The sequence below is a fragment of the Triticum urartu genome, chromosome 1A, assembly GCF_056163025.1.
Source record: "Triticum urartu cultivar PI428250 chromosome 1A, HENAU_Tu73, whole genome shotgun sequence".
NCBI classification, from domain to species: Eukaryota; Viridiplantae; Streptophyta; class Magnoliopsida; order Poales; family Poaceae; genus Triticum; species Triticum urartu.
In genome coordinates this window covers 7,326,291-7,347,798 of record NC_141873.1, presented here as the reverse complement: position 1 = coordinate 7,347,798, position 21,508 = coordinate 7,326,291, and the positions used below count along the sequence as shown (strand labels likewise).

The 21,508-nt window shown below is 48.4% G+C and overlaps 2 protein-coding genes across 3 annotated transcripts; both read left to right on the top strand.

Annotated features, from left to right (window-relative positions):
- The first annotated feature begins 477 nt into the window (after nucleotides 1-477).
- LOC125541636 (protein SUPPRESSOR OF GENE SILENCING 3 homolog) lies at nucleotides 478-6,418 on the top strand. 2 transcript variants are annotated; one of them, XM_087543561.1, is made up of 7 exons: nucleotides 478-627; nucleotides 2,133-2,230; nucleotides 3,127-3,926; nucleotides 4,300-4,597; nucleotides 5,065-5,309; nucleotides 5,483-5,640; nucleotides 5,767-6,418. In XM_087543561.1, the coding sequence occupies exons 2-7, from the start codon at nucleotides 2,179-2,181 to the stop codon at nucleotides 5,987-5,989; spliced, it is 1,776 nt and encodes a 591-aa protein (XP_087399687.1). In that variant the 5' UTR covers nucleotides 478-627; nucleotides 2,133-2,178; the 3' UTR covers nucleotides 5,990-6,418. The 2 variants fall into 2 exon arrangements, with proteins under 2 accessions (XP_087399687.1, XP_087399688.1); XM_087543562.1 differs by lacking the exon at nucleotides 478-627 and adding an exon at nucleotides 681-770.
- Nucleotides 6,419-16,787: 10,369 nt separating this feature from the next.
- Nucleotides 16,788-20,190, top strand: LOC125541617 (uncharacterized). The gene is made up of 3 exons (XM_087543557.1): nucleotides 16,788-19,435; nucleotides 19,674-19,768; nucleotides 19,857-20,190. The coding sequence occupies exons 1-3, from the start codon at nucleotides 16,800-16,802 to the stop codon at nucleotides 20,186-20,188; spliced, it is 3,063 nt and encodes a 1,020-aa protein (XP_087399683.1). The 5' UTR covers nucleotides 16,788-16,799; the 3' UTR covers nucleotides 20,189-20,190.
- Nucleotides 20,191-21,508: the final 1,318 nt, after the last annotated feature.

Here is a 21,508-nt window from a genome sequence, read left to right as displayed (position 1 = left end):
TCACAAATTTATTTGGGCGACGCTACACGTCCGCCGGCAGATTATTTTCAAAGATCCGCCACCTTCACAACCGTTTGATCGGGCGTATCCATCAGCGGGGCCGTTTGTAACATGGACGTTGCGGAACCGTTTGCACATATTTCTTGTTGCGGAAACTTTTTCAACAAAGATTTTGTTGTAGACTTTTTTTAGCATTAACTTTTTGAAACTTGTGTGTTGCTGCGGACGGACTTCTGCAACACAGATGATATTGCGGGCGCCCCGTGCTACATCTGTTGATCTGAAAAGATATGGCCGGGAGTAATCCAAAGAGAAGATAAGGCAGCACCCAAAGCGGTGCGCTGGTCCACTTGGACACGCGTTGCGTGAGAGGCGGCGGATGGACGAAAGAAAATCCGTCGGTTGACGCTGAGAGTTTTCCAATTTATTTCACAAAAAAATTATGAATTTAGAAAAAAGGAACGGAGAAAAAAGAAGGAAGAAAAGGCAACGAGTCAACCGCCGGGAGGTACGTTCCTCCCTCACAAGGAAATAATTAGAAGCGAGAGCAGGGGGAACCAAACCCTGGCCATGTCCGGCGGTACGGTCGACGCGGCGGCGGGCCTCCCGGCAACGGCGACAACCCTGGTGAGACCCCCCTCCCTCCCTCCTTTGCCGCGGTTTGGATATGCATGTGGGCGAATCGATTGCTGCATCTGGGGATTTGGTTTTGCTGGATCCATCCATCCATGGGGCGGGGCAACGACTGACCGACGAGGAGTGATTCCTAGGTATGGGTTTGCTTGTTTTGATGTGGCTTCCGTGAGCCTAGGTTAATTACAGAGTCCACCTTTGGGTTTGGATTTCTTGGATTTCTTGTTTGACTTGCCTGGAGCTTAGAGCCTTAATTAGATTCCTTGTTCAAGAATTTATCCGATTAACTTAACTTGCCGATTAATCCCTACTCATAGGGTCCCCGAGTAGCCGATTACCCGATAAATCATCCGATTAATTGATTAAATGACCGATTAACTTGCCGATTAGCCTATTAATTCCCTACGCACCAGCCGACCGAGCAGCTACCAGTTAACGATTTCCTCAACAATGATTAGATTACTACAGTCTCATCTGGTATGGTTAGGACCGATGATATAAACATGCTCTGGTTGCTTGTCACAGGTTACCTACCATGCTCAATTCTATAACATTCACTAATCGTCTGCCAATTCTGATAATTGTCTCCCAACTCAATAATCGTTTGCCACAACTTGTGATCGATAACCCTTCTTAAGACTTTGATTAACAGTGCATTACCATTCTGCAGTTTTTTCAATTCTTGACATCATACGTGTAAATACACAAGTTCCAGCAAAACATTGGTACTGTTCCAGCAAAAATGACATGTTCATGACAAAAACATTGGTCTGCTTCCAGCAGAAAATTACAGGGTTCCAGCAAAAAAAATGATATGGTTCCAGCTCAAAAAAAGTCTGGTTTCCGACAAAAAAAAAGTCAAAAATGCGCCATGACATCTTGCTGCAGCACCTCCCCCTCGCCACCATGGTAACACCTCAACTTGCCGGTGGTAGCAAAAAAAAAAGCTCATTGATCTATGGTAGCATTGCCGCCGTAGCCTGAAGCATGACGCCTTTCACCGTATGCAGCTCCCCCGGATGCCGGTTGCAGCTCCCCGCCAACCATGGTTGCAGCTCGCGTTTCGGTTGCAGCTCCTGCCGTCCACAGTTGTAGCTCGCCGTTCTGGGCGTCGAGGGAGACGAGGATGTAGCTCCGCATCCATCGGCGAAGATCCCGCACGCATCAGCTCTGGCGTCCTCAAACTGCAGTCACCGGCGCTGGTATTTTGGGGACTTAGAGAGAGAAAGAGAACGGTGGTGGGGATGAACTGGATTAGATACTCACGGGGGTGGTGATATGGTTTGTGTGGCCAGCCTTGCTGCATTGGCCAAACGGTCACGTGGGCGAGTTGCATGATAACTGAATGATGGTGTTTAATCCCACGCACGCGGCGCATTCGGCGCAGCGGTTCGGCCGGCCAGCCGGCACCAAACGTTTTCCATCAAAATATCTCTAATTAAGGGAACCAATTGATTTCCTTTTTTTGACAATTAATTGATTTCCTTTTAATTGTATAGCAAGAGACTCGAAAGCAGAGACCTCGGCTGGAACCAAACCCTCGCCATGTCCGGCAGTCGACGCGGCGGCGGGCCTCCCGGCAATGGCGGCAACCCCGGTGAGACCCCCCTCCCTCCCTCCCTCTGTTGCCGTGGTGTGGAGATGCCCCCGTGCTTTGGGGATCCGCGCGGTGCGCGTTGGATGGCGCATCTGCTGATTTGGTTTTCTTCAATCCATCCACGGGGCGGGCTGAGTGATTCCTGAATTACCTCCCTCCCTCCCTTGCCGCGGTGTGGAGATGCCCCTGTGCTTTGGGGATCCGCGCGGTGCGCGTTGGATGGCGCATCTACTGATTTGGTTTTCCTCGACCCATCCATGGGGTGGGCCAAGTGATTCCTGAATTACCTCCCTCCCTTCCTCGCCGCGGTGTGGAGATGCCCCCGTGCTTTGGGGATCCGCGCGGTGCACATTGGATGGCGCATCTGCTGATTTGGTTTTCCTCGATCCATCCATGGGGTGGGCCGAGTGGTTCCTGAATTACCTCCCTCCCTCCTTTGCCGTGGTGTGGAGATGCCCCCTTGCTTTGGGGATCCGGGCGGTGCGCGTTGGATGGCGCATCTGTTGATTTGGTTTTCCTCGATCCATCCATGGGGCGGGCTGAGTGATTCCTGAATTACCTCCCTCCCTCCCTTGCCGCGGTGTGGAGATGCCCCCGTGCTTTGGGGATCCACGCGGGGCGCGTTGGATGGCGCATCTGCTGATTTGGTTTTCCTCGATCCATCCATGGCTCGTCCATTGCCGATTCACGAATCCTTTGCCAATTGTTATAATTGTCTCCCGACTCAATAATCGTTTGCCACAACTTGTGATAGCCCTTCTTAAGACTTTGATTAACAGTGCATTACCCTTCTGCAGCCTTTACAATTCTTGACATCATGCGTGTAAATATGTTTGTTTATATCGCTCTATCTAATAATCATACATTACATAATCCTGGCCTTGTCCTGCATCCAGGTCCAAGGGGTGGTTGGGAGACTATTGAGAATAAGAAGAAGAAATGGGTGCCACGAACTTCATCCTCCAATGCTCCACCCGCTACAGCACGGCAAGCTTGGAATGGCAATGGACCTTCGCGTCCTTCAGGAAGCAATTTTGCTCAACCTTCTGGTCGTGGGCCTGCTGCCAGAGGCAATCCCAGGGCATCATCGCAAACAAGGTCTACAGAACTAGGATTGCAAGCGCCAAACCCAGCTGTCACCCCACCTCTGGTAAATGGTTGGCAGTGGGCTTCCAGGCCTCGCCCATCTCATCCTGAAAGCAGCAAGGATGGCCCTGAGACGGACAATCCTCAAGTCGAGGACTCGTCAAATGATGATGGCAATGATGGTGATGATGATGATATGAGCGACGACTATGATTCCGATGCATCTGAGAAAAGTTTCGAGACTCGAAAAATGAACAAGTGGTTCAAAAGTTATTTTGAAGAGATCGGTACCTTAAGTGTGGATCAGATACATGAGCGACAATCGCATTGTCCGGCATGCCAAAATGGACCAGGAGCAATTGCCTGGTTCAAAGGGCTGGAATCTTTGGTCAGACATGCTAGAACAATGGGTTCTAGGAGGGTTAAGCTCCACAGGGAATTGGCTGCATTGCTGGAAGAGGAGATTTCTCACAGGGGATCTTCTGTGGTACAGCCTGGAGAGCACTTTGGGAAATGGAACGGATTGACAGAAAGCACTGACCGGCAGATAGTATGGCCGCCAATGGTGATTGTGATGAACACAAGACTAGAAAAGGGTGAAGATGATAAGGTGATGATGTTTTTCTATCTTCAACTACACATTGTATTAGTAGGAAAAGTAAACAGCAAGACTGTCATATTTTCATGCTTATTTCTTTTATCTTTCTTGAGCATTTGATTCATATCTATTAATTAGTCTGTCTGGGAAGGATTAAAATACTCAATATCTTCAGACGACCTGTTATAATTATTTGCTTGCAATCATGCTTGAATTTAATATATACAAACTAAAATAAAGTAAATATGTGTCTACTGTGTTGGCTAGGTATAGTTGGTGAATCAGTTGAGTGTTTGTAAAAAAGCATATGTTTAAGATAACTGTTCAAGGTTCTAAAATGACATTTTATTGCATTCTGATTTCGCTATTCGTTGATGCTCAACAGTGGTTAGGCATGGGCAACCAAGAGCTACTCGAATATTTCAGTACTTATGCCGTGACCAAAGCACGCCATGCGTACGGTCCAGTTGGGCACCGTGGCATGAGTGTGCTAATATTTGAAAGCTCTGCCGTGGGCTATATTGAGGCGGAACGTCTGGATAAGCGCTTTGTTGATCAAAGAACACACAGGGACAATTATATGCAAAAACATAGGGCTCTTTTCTTACCAGGTGGGATAAGACAATTATATGGTTTCCTAGCCACAAAGGAAGACATGGAGGATTTCAATAAACACCACCAAGGTATAATATTGAACTTCTGTTCATACATTTAATACATTCTATGGTAAATACTACCTGATTGTAATGAACTTTCTTGCCTGAATTCTTTGCCACCAATGATGATTGGTGCGAATGCAACATGATATGCATGTGAAGCTGCACCTCTGTGTTCTTCACTTCTTGCATTGACATGTTAACATGGTCGATACTTCCCACATTCATCTCTATATATGTATTTGGAGCATAGTACGACAGGCCTGTTTAGTTTTCTGATGCTGTCCTGTTAAATTCAAGATGGCCTATAGTTATGGTGGCTCAAACACAGTATTATTATTATGTATTTATTTTGGTTCAAAAAATGTATTAATTTAGTGCAAAGGTAGAAAAATGCTCTATTAAACCAGATTTCAGTACACCCACGATTTTCTTAGCAGATATATTGCCTACTGTACTATGTGCTTACATAAATGATTGTTTATAATTCTCAGGGAAAAGCCGCCTGAAATATGAGATGAGATCTCATAATGAGATGGTAGTGGCCCCGATGAAAAAAATGAGTGAAGATAATCAACAACTCACTTATGTGAAGAACAAGGGGGTTAAGACAGAGCAACGCTCTAAAGTTGTACAAGGAACCCTGGACGTTGTTGCCCAGAAACTTCGAGAGACTGAGGAAGAGAATATATTCGTCAGGCGTAAAGCTAAAGAGAAGCACTCTGAGTATGAGGAAGAGGTAAATGATTGCTTGCTTAAAGGTTACACCAGTGTATGTGAACACTATTACTACATGCCAATAATCTACATTCGATAGAATTAACTTTTTCAATTTTCTTCCCATGTTATCTTTTTCCTTGTTTTTGAGTTCATCTCCTTTTTCTTTACCTTGTGTTTCTGTACTCCATGCAGATGAAATCCCAAGAGAAATTCTTCCTTGATCAGATAGAAAACATTCACAAGGCCCTAGAGGACAAGGAAAGGGAGTTTGAGAGGTTGCTGCAGGAGGAGCGTGCCAAGGCTAGACAGTGTGACGTGGATTCTGGGACTACCGAAAATCGCAGGCTAAGGTCGATGTTTTATTATTTTGTGCTTCATTTTGTTAATTTTTATCATGCCTCGTCATCTCCTACCTACCTACCTCAATAGAGTAAAAACAATTAATCTATTTAAACCTGTGTTATGCTGCTGTGCAGGAAGGAACAGGTACAGCGCTTCATGTATTGCCAGGTTAAGGACGTGCAGGAGTTCGAGGCTGAAGCTGACCAACTGATAAAAGCACACGAGGAAAAGAAGGTGCAGCTCAAGAAAGAGTACGCGGAAAAGGAGGTGGAGCTCGAGAAGGAGTTTGATGCCGCTTTTACCGGTCTGATGGAGAAACACAAGCCCAACACCTTCCAGGCCTCCAACAGCTCTTGAAGATCACAGTTCATATATAGGTTTTCGATCCGTTTCCCTTATAAACTGGATCATTCTCCTGGCATAATGGCTGCTTTGAGTAATATATTCGGGTGTATGCATGATTAGGAAACCTCAACTTGATTGGACCTGTCATCCTGCTCTGCTTTAGAATTTCAGATAGAAAGTATCCAAATTATCTTGTCATCTTTTCAGAATTTCAAATGGTTCCTTTTAGGCTGGTGGCATTGCCAGATAGAAGGGTTCGAGTTCTTTTCAAAAGACATGATGAAAACTAGAGGCTGGGGCGTGTCTTGGGGCGAGGCAATCATTTGCGTGAGTTTAATCATGGGGATGGTTGTCCGAAAAGTCATTGGTGAAAAGCTTAGTTGCTTTGAGGTTTAAACCGTTGTAACTTTGTCACCATTTTCTTTATCTAGTCACATTTTATTTGTCCTCGTCTTCATCACCTGCAACGGCCAATGTTTGCTATTTGTCATGCGAAAACTGTTCTGGGCCTCAGTGACCCCGGACGCGCCGGTGAAGAAGGCTTGAATCATGCATGGCACCACTCCACTTTGCTTAACACAAACAATAGCAATATGCTCTAATTCTTGGCTTTGAATGACAAGAAGAAGAAATTTGCTCAGATTTGCGGCTTCCTTCCTTGACACTTTGATTGCCTTTGAATGACAAGAAGAAGAATATTAGTACCTTAGAGAACAACTTAAGACAAGCTTCTCCAAACCACCAGGATACTTGATTTCTGATGATGACTGCGCCAACTTCTCTCTTCAGGAAATTTAGCAGCAAACGTGACAGCATGAACAATCCTCATCCTGTGCTTGCTTTCTCCAGTATATATGTGTACTGATAAGAGAAGGGGATACAATTTCAAGTCCAAAAATTCATGGAAATACAACTCAGCTTGTGAAATTTAGCAGCTAACAAGACAGCAAAAACCGTACAGAGAGCAGCTCCATTATCACTTCCTATTATATTCCAAAAAAAAGTCATCCTCAGTGCAGATCAGTGCCTTCTCAGATGTTCAACGGATGATTGGAGGTCAACGGGTGGATTTGGCACCCTTTTGATGACTACAGAAAGCGCCAGTAACCCACTTGAGCTTGGTTTTCCTTTTTTCTTTTCTTCAGCTTGTGTGGTGAAGATGATGCTTGGCAGTACAGGCTTTGAATTCCACAAAAGCTGCAGCCACTGACTTCCAGGATTTGTATTGACCACAGTCCAACACTTTGACCGTTATTTCTACAAGTCCTTGAGCTAAATATTTTGCTCTATTTCAAAGCGAAAAGGAAACATTCTAAAATTCAAAAAGAAAGGGGAAACATTCTAGCCGAATAGCTTAAGACAAGATGCTTCAATTTCTGTATGAAATTGCCACAACTTAAGTAGTTACAAGTTACCACATGAGAAATACTATGAAACCAATCACATGAGAATGAGATGCCACCAAACGAAAACTCTACTGCAATGTTAACTCAAGTACATTCAGTGCATTAGTTGTATACGCAGAGATATGATCAGTAAGCGACTAGGCGTATGCCATGGCCCATGGGTACCCTTCTACCCATGCCTTCAATTGCTTTCAAACAAAATTCCACGGGCATGAGGAGAGAAAAAGAGGAAGAGACACCGAAGAAGAAAAACAGGCAGCCCAGCAGCATCAATAAATAGATGGCTACAGTTACTTACTGAAGAAGAAAAACAAGCAACCCAGCAGGAGCAGCAGCCCAGTAGCACCTATAAAGAGACGGTGACATACACTGAAGAACAGTCATCCAGCAGCAACTTCCACTCAACACAATAATGTGCACCATGAGACTTCTTCCACAATACTGTAGCCGCCAGGAATATTGGCATGTTGGATTAACACGAACAGAAAGTGCTAGTAGTAGAAGTTTACCGAATCAACCCACTTGAGCTTGGAGCTTTTCTTCAGCTTGTGTGGTGAAGATGCTGCTCGGCGGTACAGGCTTTGAATTCCACAAGTTGCGGCCACTGTCTCATTTTCCCAGAGACACATCACACATGACTTCCAACAAGATTTGCGGTCCATGATTCATATTAACCCAAATTCAGCACTTAAGCCTTTATTTTTACCATCGAAATAATTCTCCCGACAGTTCATCATTGTGTTGCACCGGTCGCGAGTCCTTGAGCTAAATCTTTTGTTCTATATGTAGTAAGGGAAACATTTTAGAGAATAGACGAGCTAACAACAGGGTCTCCAACCGTATTGGGAACAGCTCCCTCTATCACCCACTATTATTCCAAAACAATGGGCACAGACATTCCATCGTTTGACGGATCAGGAAGGAACAAATCCAAGTTCTTGCAACCGGGAGCTGAGGCAAGAATACAAATGGCACGGAGTGACTGCTTAAGGCCATATAGAGCTTTATCCAGCTTGAATGCATGATGCAGAAAGTGTGTCAAATAGCACAGGAAGTACAAATAGCACAGCGAGTACGAGCTAGCCTACCGAAGAGACTACTATGTGTAAGATTCAACCAGTTCAATTTGCAGACACACAGGTGACCAAGCTCTCGCGCACTCACCACCTGCATCAGATTAATTTTGCATGACGGTGCCATTTTTGCTTACAATGCGGGTCAGTCATAGTAATGTTTTTGCCCTCTGTCGTCCTTCCTTCCTTCTTTCCTGCACAAGCACAGCCAGCATCTCTCGTCTCAACCACCAGAGACAGTCGTCAAGTTCAGAGAACAGCGCGCTTTACTGATAAGAGAAGCGCATACCAATTCAACCTCAAAAATCTATCAAATTCAACTCAGCTAGTGCAGTGAGTGACTGACATGCTAATAACCGTACAGAGAGGCAGAGAGCACCTCCCTTTATTCCAAAAACAAGTCTTCTTCTACCTTGCTTAGTGCCTTATCAGATGTTTGATTCGCCAGTTCGATGGATGATGGGAGGTCGACAAGTGGATTTGACACCCTTTTGATCGCTACAGAAAGCGCCAGTAACCCACTTGAGCCTTGAATTCCACAAAAGCTGCAGCCACTGACTTCCAGCAAGACCTGCGGTCCAGGATTTGCATTGACCACAATTCAACACGGAAACCTTTATTTCCAAAATCGAAGGAATTGCAGTCACAAGTCCTTGAGCTATTACCACTCACCATTATTCCAAAACAGGTTGTCATGACCGGGCAGACTTATGCCCGTAAGAGGCCCACTGGGCAGGTTTAGCTAGGGGCTTAATCCGCAAGTTATCTATTTTAATTTTTCATCGTGATTATATATATAAGTTGTAAAACTCTATGACAATCAAGCAATAAGAATAAATCTATTGCCCGGCTCCCAGACGAGCCGGACCCTAACCCTAGCCACCTCCTGCTCTTGCGCCGCCGCCTCCTCCCTCGCGCACGACGGCGCCTGGCTGCCGGCGGCCGCGAGCCTCGCCACGTCCAATCCCCTCCTTCCCCTACAACCTACGCCCTAGACCTGGTAGGGTCCTAACTCCTACCAATTTGATATCAGATAGCTTGGGTCCGATCATGTCTGCTTCACCACCCACCCCGCCGCTGCCCACCACCACCGCATCCCCCTCCCTCTCAACTACATCGATCGACCTCTCCACCGCGCCGCTGGCGCTTCCCACTGCGCCGCTCGGCTCCACCACGGGGGCCTCCACCGACCAGTCGTTGCCCCGACGGAGATCACCGGGGTCCTTAATGACCTCGTCATCGCCATCCAGGGCATCCGCCTCTGCCTGGCCGGGCCTTACGGGCAGCCGCCGCCCTTGCCGCCGGCCGCCGCGACCGGGCCAGCCGCCTTGCCCTGGTACGCGGCCACCACGGCGCCGATCGGGCCTCTACACCACCACTGGCCAGGTCAGCCGCCGCCCACCGTCGCCCCCCACTGGCCGGCCCCGGCGATCGCCGTGCCCCCGACACCACCCGGGTCGGGGCAGCCGCAGCCCCAGCTGCCGGTCCCACTGCCTCCCGCTGCCGCGCCTCAATGGCCACAGTGGCTGGCCGCGGCCCTCGCTGCACCTCCCACGCCACCCGGGTTCGTGCCGCCGCAGCCGCAGCTGCCGGCCCCGCCATCGCCCAGCAAGGAGCCCGGGTCACCACGCAGGGAGGCGTACCGATCCAGCAAGTGTGCTTCCCGCCGTCGCCGTCCCCAATACCGGCCTGGCTGACCGGATCATCGCCGCCACCCGTCTACACATCAGCTGGAGCCCCGCCGACACCCACTCTGCAGTTCGGCGATCCCTCCGGCTCAGTGGGGCACTCCATGGGCCGCAGCCATGCTGACCGGGTGCCCCAATCCTCGCTGCTTCGCACCTCCGAGCCAGTCGGCCACGGCGCTCAGACTCAGACACCGCCGCGGTTTGCCAAACTTGATTTCTCCACCTATGATGGCACGGAGGACCCCCTCAACTGGCTCAACCAGTGCGAGCAGTTCTTTCGCGGGTAGCGCACCCTCGCCTTGGAGCGTACCTGGTCGCCTCCTACCACCTCCGTGGTGCGGCACAGACCTGGTACTACGCCCTCGAGCAGGACGAGGGCAGCATGCCCCCTTGGGAGCACTTCCGCGAGCTCTCCCTCCTTCGTTTTGGGCCACCAATCTGCGGGAGCCGCCTGGCAGAACTCGGCCGCCTTCCCTTCACCTCCACGGTTTAGGACTTCGCCGACCGTTTCCAGGCCCCAGGCCATACAGCCGACAGGCCCAGCTCGAGGAGGCCTCTAGGCCACCAGGCAGTCCCCGCGCCCGACCGGCCACCCCCGGCCACTCCAGTGACCACCACCCCGGCCGCGACACGGCCCTTCCGTCATCTCTCTCAGGCGGAGCAGCTGGAGCATCGGTGCCTGGGGCTTTGCTTGAACTGCGATGAGCCCTACGCGTCGGGCCATGTCTGCCCGTGCCTCTTCTACCTGGAGACGGTCGACTACACCGAGGAGGACGCCCCAATCGACGGGTTCGACGTGCTTCCGCCCCCAGCGGCTGCCGACGCCGCATCCACGGCCGCCCTGGCGACATCCCTCGTGGTCTCGCTCCATGCGCTTGCCGGCATCCGTGATGAGAGGACCATGCTCTTGCCCGTAATGATACACGGCGAGCGCCTGGTGGCCCTTTTGGATACGGGCTCCACACATAACTTCCTGCCCGAGGCTACCATGCGCCGCTTAGCGCTGCAGCCGACGGGCGGGGAGCAACTTCGGGTCACGGTGGCCAACGGCGATCGTCTTCGGTGTCATGGGCTCACGCGGAACATGTCCATCACCATCGGCAACGAGCACTTGACCATCACGTGCGCGGGCATCGACTTGGGTTGCTTTGACTTCATCCTTGGTGTTGACTTCCTGTGGACCCTCGGTCCCATCCTCCGGGACTTCGACGCCTTGACGATGTCCTTCTGGCGTCTCGGCCACCGCGTCCAGTGGGAGGGCATTGGGGGCGCCTCACCGTCAACGCCCCAGCTCCAGCTAGCGACAGCCACGACCGAGGCCGAGCACCCTCTATTGGAGCACCTCCTGCAGCAGCACGGCGACCTCTTCGACGAGCCGCGGGGCCTTCCGCCAGCCCGGGTGTACGATCACCGTATTCATCTCTTGCCGGGCTCGGCGCCGGTGGCGGTCCGGCCATACCGCTATCCGTAGCTGCAGAAGGACAAGTTGGAGCGCCAGTGTGCACTCATGCTGCCGCGGGCATCATCCGGATCTCCACATCGTCGTTTTCCGCGCTGGTCCTCCTCGTCCGCAAGTCGGACGACACATGGCGCTTCTGCATTGACTACCGCACCCTTAATGCCCTGACACTTAAGGACAAGTTTCCTATTCCGGTGGTCGATGAGCTCCTCGATGAGCTACATGGGGCGCGCTTCTTCACCAAAGCCGATCTTCGGTCAGGTTACTACCAGGTGCGCATGCACCCGGATGATATCGCCAAGACGGCGTTTCGGACTCATCACGGCCACTTCGAGTTCTTGGTCATGTCGTTTGGTCTCTCCAATGCACCGACGACTTTTCAGGCTCTGATGAACGACGTCCTCCGCCCCTACTTGCATCGGTTTGTGCTCGTGTTTTTTGATGATATTCTTATCTACAACGCCTCGTGGGCGGAGCACCTTCAGCACGTCGCCATCGTCTTCAACGTGCTTCGGGCACATCATCTTCATCTTAAGCGCTCGAAGTGCTTGTTCGGGACGCCTTCCGTTGCCTACCTCGGCCATGTCATCTCGACCGAGGAGGTGGCCATGGACGCCGACAAGGTGACGGTCGTCGCCGCCTGTCCGACCCCTCATTCACCGCGGGCTCTTCACGGATTTCTGGGCCTCGCGGGGTAATACCGGAAATTTATCCGAGAGTTTGGCCTCATCGCGTCTCCACTCACGCGCCTACTCCGTCGTGACGCCTTTGCCTGGGATGAGGAGGCGACCGTGGCGTTCGAGGACCTCAAGGGGGCCCTCACGACAGGGCCCGTCCTTCAGATGTCGGACTTCGACCAGCCGTTCATCATCGACTATGACGCTTCCGGTGCCGGGTTCGGCGCCGTCCTTCATCAGGGCGATGGACCCCTCGCCTTCTTCAGTAGGCCTTTCGCCACGCTCCATCTTAAGCTCGCGGCTTATGAGCGCGAGCTCATTGGATTGGTGCAGGTGATGCGCCATTGGTGGCCCTATCTGTGGGGTCGGTCTTTCCAGATTCGCATGGACCACTACAGCCTCAAGTTCTTGTTGGACCAGAGGCTCTCGACCGTGCCGCAGCACCAGTGGATCAGCAAGCTCTTCGGCTTCGATTTCACCGTTGAGTACCGACCGGGCCGCCTTAACACTGTGGCCGACGCCCTATCTCGCCGCGACGCCGACCACGACACCGCCGTCGACGACTCTGAGGGGGCGGCGCTTTGCATCCACTCGGGGCTCACTTTCGCTCTCTTCCCCGACATCCGTTGGGCGACTGCGGCCGCTCCGGACGCCCTCCTCCTTCAGCAGCAGCTGGCTGCGGGTGAGCTTGAGGAGCCGTGGTGCCTTGCCGACGGGTTGCTTCTTCATGGGCGCCAGGTCTTCGTACCGGCGCACGACGATCTCCGTCACCAGGTGCTGCTGCTGGCCCACTCGGTGGGTCATGAGGGTGTGCAGAAAACCCTCCATCGTCTCCGCGCCGACTTCTACATTCCCGGTGATCGGGCCCTGGTCCGTGACTGGGTCTGGTCTTGTGTGATGTGCCAGCGTAACGGAGACACTCAGGCCGGCTAGTCTGCTTCAGCCCTTGGAGGTGCCGTCTCAGGTCTGGGCGGATATCTCCATGGACTTCATCGAGGGCCTCCCTGGTCGACCGCTTCTCCAAGTATGCTCACTTCATCACGCTCGGTCATCCCTAGACTGCTGCATCTGTGGCCCGTGCCTTCTTCGACAGCATCGTCCGCCTCAACGCGTTTCCCTCTCCGATCGTCAGCGATCGGAACCCGGTGTTCACCGGCCATGTTTGGCGTGATCTCTTCCGGTTGGCGGGCGTGAAGCTCCGCCTGAGCACGGCCTTCCATCCTCAGACGGACGGCCAATCCGAGGTTGTCAACAAGGTGATTGCCATGTATTTGCGTTGTGCCACAGGTGATCGTCCTCGCGCTTGGGTGGTTTGGCTCTCGTGGGCGGAGTACTGCTACAACACTTCCTATCACTCCGCCCTACGCGCCACTCCATTTGAGGTGGTCTACGGCCGGCCGCCCCCGCCCATACTGCCGGTTGATCCGGGACGGCTCGGACGGAGGTGGCTGGTGATCTTATGCGGCGCCGTGATGAGATGCTGGCCGAGGTCCGGCAACGCCTCCTTCAGGCCCAGCAGTTGGCCAAGCACTACTACGACGACCACCATCCCGAGGCGGAGTTCGCGGTGGGTGATTGGGTTTGGCTGCGTCTCCTTCATCGCTCTACGCAGTCACTGGACCCACGCGCGAAGCGCAAGCTGGGTCCTCGCTATGCCGGGCCCTTAGCTGTCTTGGAGCGCATCGGGAAGGTGGCCTACTGTCTTCAGCTTCCGGCCGGTGCCCGCATCCACGACATCTTCCATGTGGGGATGCGGAAGCCCTTCCGTGCGGAGCCACCTGGGGCCCCTCCAGCACTTCCTCCGGTCTTCGGCGGGCGTCTCCTTCCGAAACCGGAGAAGGCCTTTGAAGGTCGAGCTACATCGCCGGGTGTGGTATGTGTTGATTCAGTGGGCTGGACTTCCAAAGGAGGACGCTACTTGGGAGCAGCGCGACGAGTTCCGCCAGCACTACCCAGACTTCCAGCTCGTCCTCGAGCTGTTTGCGCAGGCGGGGAAAGATGTTATAACCGGACAGACTTATGCCCGTAGGAGGCCCACTGGGCAGGTTTAGTTAGGGGCTTAGCCCGCAGGTTATCTATTTTTATTTTCCATCGTGGTTATATATACTAGTTGTAAAACTCTATGACAATCAAGCAATAAGAATAAATCTATTGCCCGGCTCCCAGAGGAGTTGGACCCTAACCCTAGCCGCCTCCTGCTCTTGCGCCGCCGCCTCCTCCCTCGCGCACGACGGCGCCTGGCCGCCGGCGACCGCGAACCTCGCCACGCCCAACCCCCTCCTTCCCTACAACCTACGCCCTAGACCCAGTAGGGTCCTACTCCTAACACAAGTCTTCTTCTGCCTCGGTTTGACGGATGACCCGAGGTCGACAAGTGAGTTGATTTGGCACCCTTTTGATTACCACAGAAAGTGCCAATAACCCACTTGTGTGCTGAAGATGCTGCCTGGCTGTACATGCTTTGAATTCCACAAAAGCTGCAGCTGCTGCCTCGTTTGTCCTCAGACACATGACTTCGAGCAAGACCTGTGGTCCTGGATTTGTATTGACCACAATTCAACACCGAGACCTTCATTCCCACCATTGATGGAATTCCAGCACCGAATTTTTCCCATAATTTCTTGAGCTAAATCTTTTCTTCTATGTACCAGCTGAAAAGCAAAAAGGGAAACATTTTAGAGAATAGATTAAGACAAACTGGTTCAATTTCTTTATGGAAATTCCATAACTGAAACAGTTACAAGTTGCATCATCAAATAAACAAGAAATACTATCAAACAAACCACAGAAGATACCATCAAATGAAAACTCTACTGCAATGTTAACACAAATCCATTCAGTAAATAAGTTGTAGACGGAGGAGCTCTGTGGGTGCCCTGCCTTCAATTGTTTTCATAATTCCTGTGTCGACATGAGAAAATGAAAAAGAAAAACAGACTGCCGGCAGTGAAGAAGAAAAGGAGGCCCCCCAGCGTCGAAACAAGAGGTAATAAACAAGATGGTGACAGACACTGAAGAATAGTCATCCAGCAACAGCTTCCACTCAACCGGTGTGTGTTCGCTGAGGACCCCATAACACTAGAGCTGCATTGTGTACTGAATCACATACCCCAGCCAAACACAACATGCAAACAATAGACAACAAAATGGCATTTGCATTTGCATTACAGTGCTGCCTGAAACTAAACCACCAGGCTTATGCTTTTCTTTCTCGTAATGACTTGATTCATCTGGGTTAGGTGCCTGCTTATTATACAGGAAAATTAGCAGCTAAGATAATAGTCATTGGACAATCGTTGAGTTGAGAGAACAACTCCCTTTATCACTTTCTAATGGAGGTTGATCAGACGAGGTTGCCATCCTGTGCTTGCTTTCTCCCTGATATAAAGACTATACGAGAAGTGGATACCAATTCAACCTCGAAAATTCTTTGAAATTCAACTTGGTCAGTGCCATCACAGACAAGCTAACAACAGCTCCCTATCTGTGAGGAGACATTCCATCGTTCAACGAGTTGTAGTGGTATATGAGGATACACCGAATCTGTCCATGCAGAAATGACGGCGTCGAGATTCATGTTTGAATTAGTGTGCGTGCCACTGTACTGTAGGCATGCAGCCCCAGTTCATCCTCCTGCACAAGCAGAAAAAAGCAAGCACCAGATCAGAAAAAAGCAAGCTGAGCAAATTATTCTACTGGTTGAGAGACAAGCTTTAGGCATTCACAAAAAAAAACATAGGCCATAGATGCTCAACGCGTACAAAAAGTGCCAGTAACCCACTTGATCTTGGATTTTTGCTTCAGCTTTTGTGGTCAAGATGCTGCTTGGTTGTACCGGCTTTGAATTCCGCAAAAGCTGCAGCCACTGCCTTGTTTGTTCACACACGCATGACTTCCGACAAAGACTTGCGGTCCAGGATTTGTATTTACCACAATTTAATGCTGATACCTTTATTTCTACCATAGATAGATTTCCAGCATAGAGTTTTTCCAACAATTCTAGTTACGAGTCCAATTTATTTTTTCCTCTGTACCTGCTGAAAAGCAAATAGTGAAACATTTTAGAGAATAGCTTTTTCTATCACAATTGAATACAGGTTGCATGATCAAATAAACGATAAATACAGGAGATGCCATCAAATAAAAACTCTACTACGATGTTAACTCAAGTCGGTCCAGTAAATAAGTTGTAGACACAGTGGAATTTGGAAAGATACGATGTTAACTCAAGTCGATTCAATAAATAAATTCTAGGTATCCCTGCCATCAATTGCCCGTCTCATTTTTCAACAGGCATGAGAGAAAGAAAAAAGAAAAACAGGCTGCCAACACTGAAGAAGAAAAACAGGTTGCCTAGCAACAGCTGCCAAAGGGGTGTGCTAGGGTCCGAACAAGAGCTAATAGGCATCTAGCTGACAGAGATGGAGAAAGACACTGTAAAACAGAGGACCTCACAACACTAGTTAAGTATAAATACAGTTGCAGTGTGCGTTGAATGAAACCCCCAACCAAACACAACATGCAAACACCAGGCAGCAAAATGGGAGCTCCCTTGACACCATTGCTGTACCTCTGCCTACTGCTGGTGCCATGCCTTCTTCTCTTGCAAGAAGCCCATGCGGCTCGCCATGGAGGGATCTCACTGAGGTCTCAACAGATGGCCCTCCTCCACTGGAAAGCTACACTCATGAGCCCACCGCTGCACATGAGCTCTTGGCAGGAAAACACCAGCCCATGCAACTGGACGGGCATCATGTGCACTGCTGTTCACCATGGCCGCCACATGCCCTGGGTGGTGACCAACATCTCCCTGCCAGATGCTGGCATCCATGGCACTCTTGGTGAGCTCAACTTCTCGGCTCTTCCATTCCTCACATACATTGACCTTAGCAGCAACAGTCTCCATGGTCTAATACCAACTAATATCAACTCTTTATCATCACTATCTTATCTTTACCTCGACTTTAACCAGCTCACGGGGGAAATTCCGTACGAGATTGGTGGCCTGCAGAGTCTCACCCAGCTTGTTCTCTCATTTAATCGACTCACAGGACATATCCCTGCATCTCTGGGCAACCTAACCATGTTAACTGATCTTGGCATTCACCAAAATATGATATCAGGTCCCATTCCTGAGGAGATTGTCAAGCTTGCCAACCTACAACTTCTAGTACTAAGCAACAACACCTTGACCGGTTCAATACCGAAAACCCTTGAAAATCTGACCCAACTAAATACTTTGTACCTGTATGGCAATCAACTTTCAGGGCCTATACCCCAAGAACTAGGCAGGCTAGTCCATTTGTCAGGTTCAATTCCAATCTCCATAACCAATCTCACTAAACTGAACCTGTTTTTTCTCTTTGACAATCAAATCACTGGTCCAATACCCCCAGAACTAGGCAACCTCGCTATGCTAAACCAACTTGATCTCCATAGTAATCAAATAACAGATTCAATACCCCTGGAACTAGGAAACCTCACTATGCTCAGTGAACTTTATCTCTATACAAATCAAATCACAGGCCCAATACCTTTAGAATTGGGCATGTTGCTGAATCTCGAAGAATTAGACTTGTCCGATAACCAAATATCTGGCTCTATTCCCCAGGAGATTGGCAATCTGATGAATCTCAAATATTTATACTTGTTTCAAAATCAAATTTCGGGCTCAATACCTAAAACTTTTGGGAAGTTGCAAAGCATGCAAGAACTGCTAGTCTTTGATAACAACTTATCAGGTTCTCTTCCTCAAGAATTTGAAGATCTCATCAGCCTTGTTAAAGTTGAGTTGTCAAACAACTCATTTTCAGGACCTTTACCCGCAAATATATGTTCAGGTGGCAAACTTCAATATCTCATTGTCTTCTCTAATATGTTCAATGGCCCCATTCCAACGAGTTTAAAGACATGTACGAGTTTGGTTGAAATTGACCTTCAATCGAACCAACTAATAGGAGATATATCTCAACACTTTGGTGTGTATCCACAACTCATAAAGATGATCTTGAAATCGAATAGACTCTCTGGGCACATCTCACCAAATATAGGTGCATTTACCCAACTAACGGTGCTACGTCTAGCACAAAATATGATCACGGGTTCCATACCTCCAGTCATTTCTAAATTGTCCAACCTAGAACAACTAAGACTCGATTCTAATCATCTCAGCGGTGAGATTCCACCAGAAATCTGCACTTTAGCAAATCTATATAGCCTGAACTTATCATCAAACCAATTATCTGGATCCATACCTACACAGATAGAAAAGCTACGCAATCTACAATACCTTGATATATCTGGGAACAGACTGAGTGGAATAATACCTGAGGAACTAGGGACCTGCATGAAACTACTATCCTTTTTTTTGCGGGGAATGAAACTACTATCCTTGAAGATCAACAACAACAACAACTTCAGTGGAAGTTTGCCAGGTGTGATTGGAAATTTAGCAGGCCTGCAGATCATGTTAGATGTGAGCAACAATAACTTCACTGGTCTGTTGCCGCAGCAACTTGGGAAGTTGGAGATGCTAGAATTTCTAAATTTATCACATAATCAGTTCAGCGGAAGCATCCCACCCTCCTTTGCAAGCATGGCGAGCCTGTCAACACTTGATGTGTCCTACAACGACTTGGAAGGACCAGTCCCAACAGCACGACTACTTCAAAATGCTTTAGCAAGTTGGTTTCTTCCCAATAAAGATATGTGTGGTAACCTCTCTGGCCTGCCACCTTGTTATTCAACTCCAGTATCAGGTCACCATAAACGGAAGACACTTGGTTTGCTTTTGCCAATTGTTCTTGTTGTGGGTTTCAGCATTGTTGCTGCAATTGCCGTCATAATAATGCTTAGTCGTAATAATAGAAAACAACAAGAAAGTGTTACTGCTGAAGGAAGGGACCTATTCTCTGTTTGGAATTTTGATGGAAGATTAGCATTTGATGATATTGTAAGGGCAACCGAAGACTTCGACGAGAAGTACATCATTGGAACAGGAGGATATGGCAAAGTCTATAAGGCACAACTCCAAGACGGGCATCTAGTTGCTGTGAAGAAGCTTCATCAGACTGAAGAAGAGTTGGATGATGAAAGAAGATTTCAAAGTGAAATGGAAATCTTATCACATATCCGACAACGAAGCATCGTCAAAATGTATGGATTCTGCTCCCATCCAGTGTATAAATTTCTTGTCTATGAGTACATTCAGAGGGGCAGCCTCCACGGGACATTGGAAAAATGAGGAGCTAGCAAAGGAATTAGATTGGCAGAAGAGAATAACTCTTGCAACTGATGTGGCTCAAGCAATATCTTATTTGCGCCATGAATGCAGTCCACCCATAATCCATCGAGATATCACGAGTAACAACATCTTGCTTGATATAACCTTCAGGGCTTTTGTCTCGGATTTTGGCACAGCAAGGATTCTTAAGCCCGATTCATCAAACTGGAGTGCACTAGCAGGAACATATGGCTACATAGCTCCTGGTACGTACAAGTATAACCTTTCTTCTTACATCATAAAAATTCATCTCAGTTCATTTGTTCCTCATTCTAATGTTTTGATTTTGTGCAGAACTATCATACACATCTGTTGTGACAGAGAAATGTGATGTATATAGCTTTGGCATGGTTATGCTAGAGCTAGTGATGGGGAAGCATCCAAGGGATAAATTAGACAATAGTTTGCCAAGCGAGAAACAAGCTATGTTGGTGAAAGATATTCTGGACCAACGACCGACCACACCAACAATAACAGATGAGAATAACTTATCTCTTCTCATTAAGCTGGCCTTTTCTTGCTTGGAATCTTCTCCACAAGCAAGGCCAACCATGCGGGAGGCACACCAAACACTCATATGCCTTTCAGCGCCCTTACATTTACAGCAAGTAAAGGATGCATGTTGATATATGATCCGAAACCTAATGAGAAGCCATGATCTATCATAATGGAAGCCGATTTAGGTTTCCGTTTTGCCTCGAGCCACTCATATGCCACCTATATATGTTGAAGTATGAAATCCATTCATGTCATCTCGTAGATTTTATTTCTAGTAACGATAAAAACCGGTCCATGCAGCGTGAGCCTGTTCACGACATGGTCAGATCAGTAGTTGCATCCTGTTATGATCGCCTTGTGGGATGGCATGAGTACCAACCGTGGCAGCTTAGAACTTGAGGCATGGTCAAGGGACGTGGGATGGCACGTCCGTGAAGCTTGCTCATGGCACAAGATTAGGACCTTTGTGTTAGCTAGTTGAGCTAATGAGCTATTTAAATAAAAAGGAGAACAAAGCAGAAAAGCTGCAACAATTTACGCAGCGCAAATATCCTGAGTGTTCACTAATTCTTCTACCTCCCGTTTCTGCCCCAACAATATATATATATATATATATATATATATATATATATATATATATATATATATATATATATATATATATATATATATATAGACACACACCTCGGGATGAGTTGATGACTCATTGTAAGTCTATGTCTTTGTAGATAATCTCCTGATACAGTGAAAGATCACCATCGTGTGCCCGTGTTATTTCCTGCAAAGGTTTTCCACATAAAAATTACTGTACTGTCTTCTTGATATTGTTTATATTTGTTTACTTCCCCATTTCTAACATGCATTAATATAATTTGTTTGGCCGGTTGCTTGAAACATGTATGTGGTCTCTATGCTTATATTTGTTTAGGCGTAACACCCATATGTGACACTTTCTGTCAGCTGTAGTCTGCAAGGGTAATTGGAATGGTGTGCAAATATTTGTCTCTTTTTATCTACTTTTGCTCCCACGAACATGAACATGAAAAAAATGTAATCCAAAACTGGCATGGTATCATTTAATTCCGATTTATTGTTCTACAGGACTCAAAGTAAAATACCCTGGGCACAGAAGAAATAATCATAATGATCAAGTGGTCAATGCGCGGACGAGAACAAATGAATGTAAACGCGCGGAGCTAGGTGCATAAAAGAAGAAAATTACCATAGTACTAAGTCAAAAAGACTTACAGAGGGCTGTAGGGCAGGAGTGTGAATTCTTTGTCCTTAAGCATCGTATCCAGGAGTATGTACTCCTTGCCCTTAAGATGAAACAATAAATAATTTACTGCTAAACTTAATTTCAAGCATTGGTTGTCGAGATTGACATGGAACAAAGATACAATAAGGTGTGATGAAAAAAAAACATAGCAGCATCATTTTCTTGACAA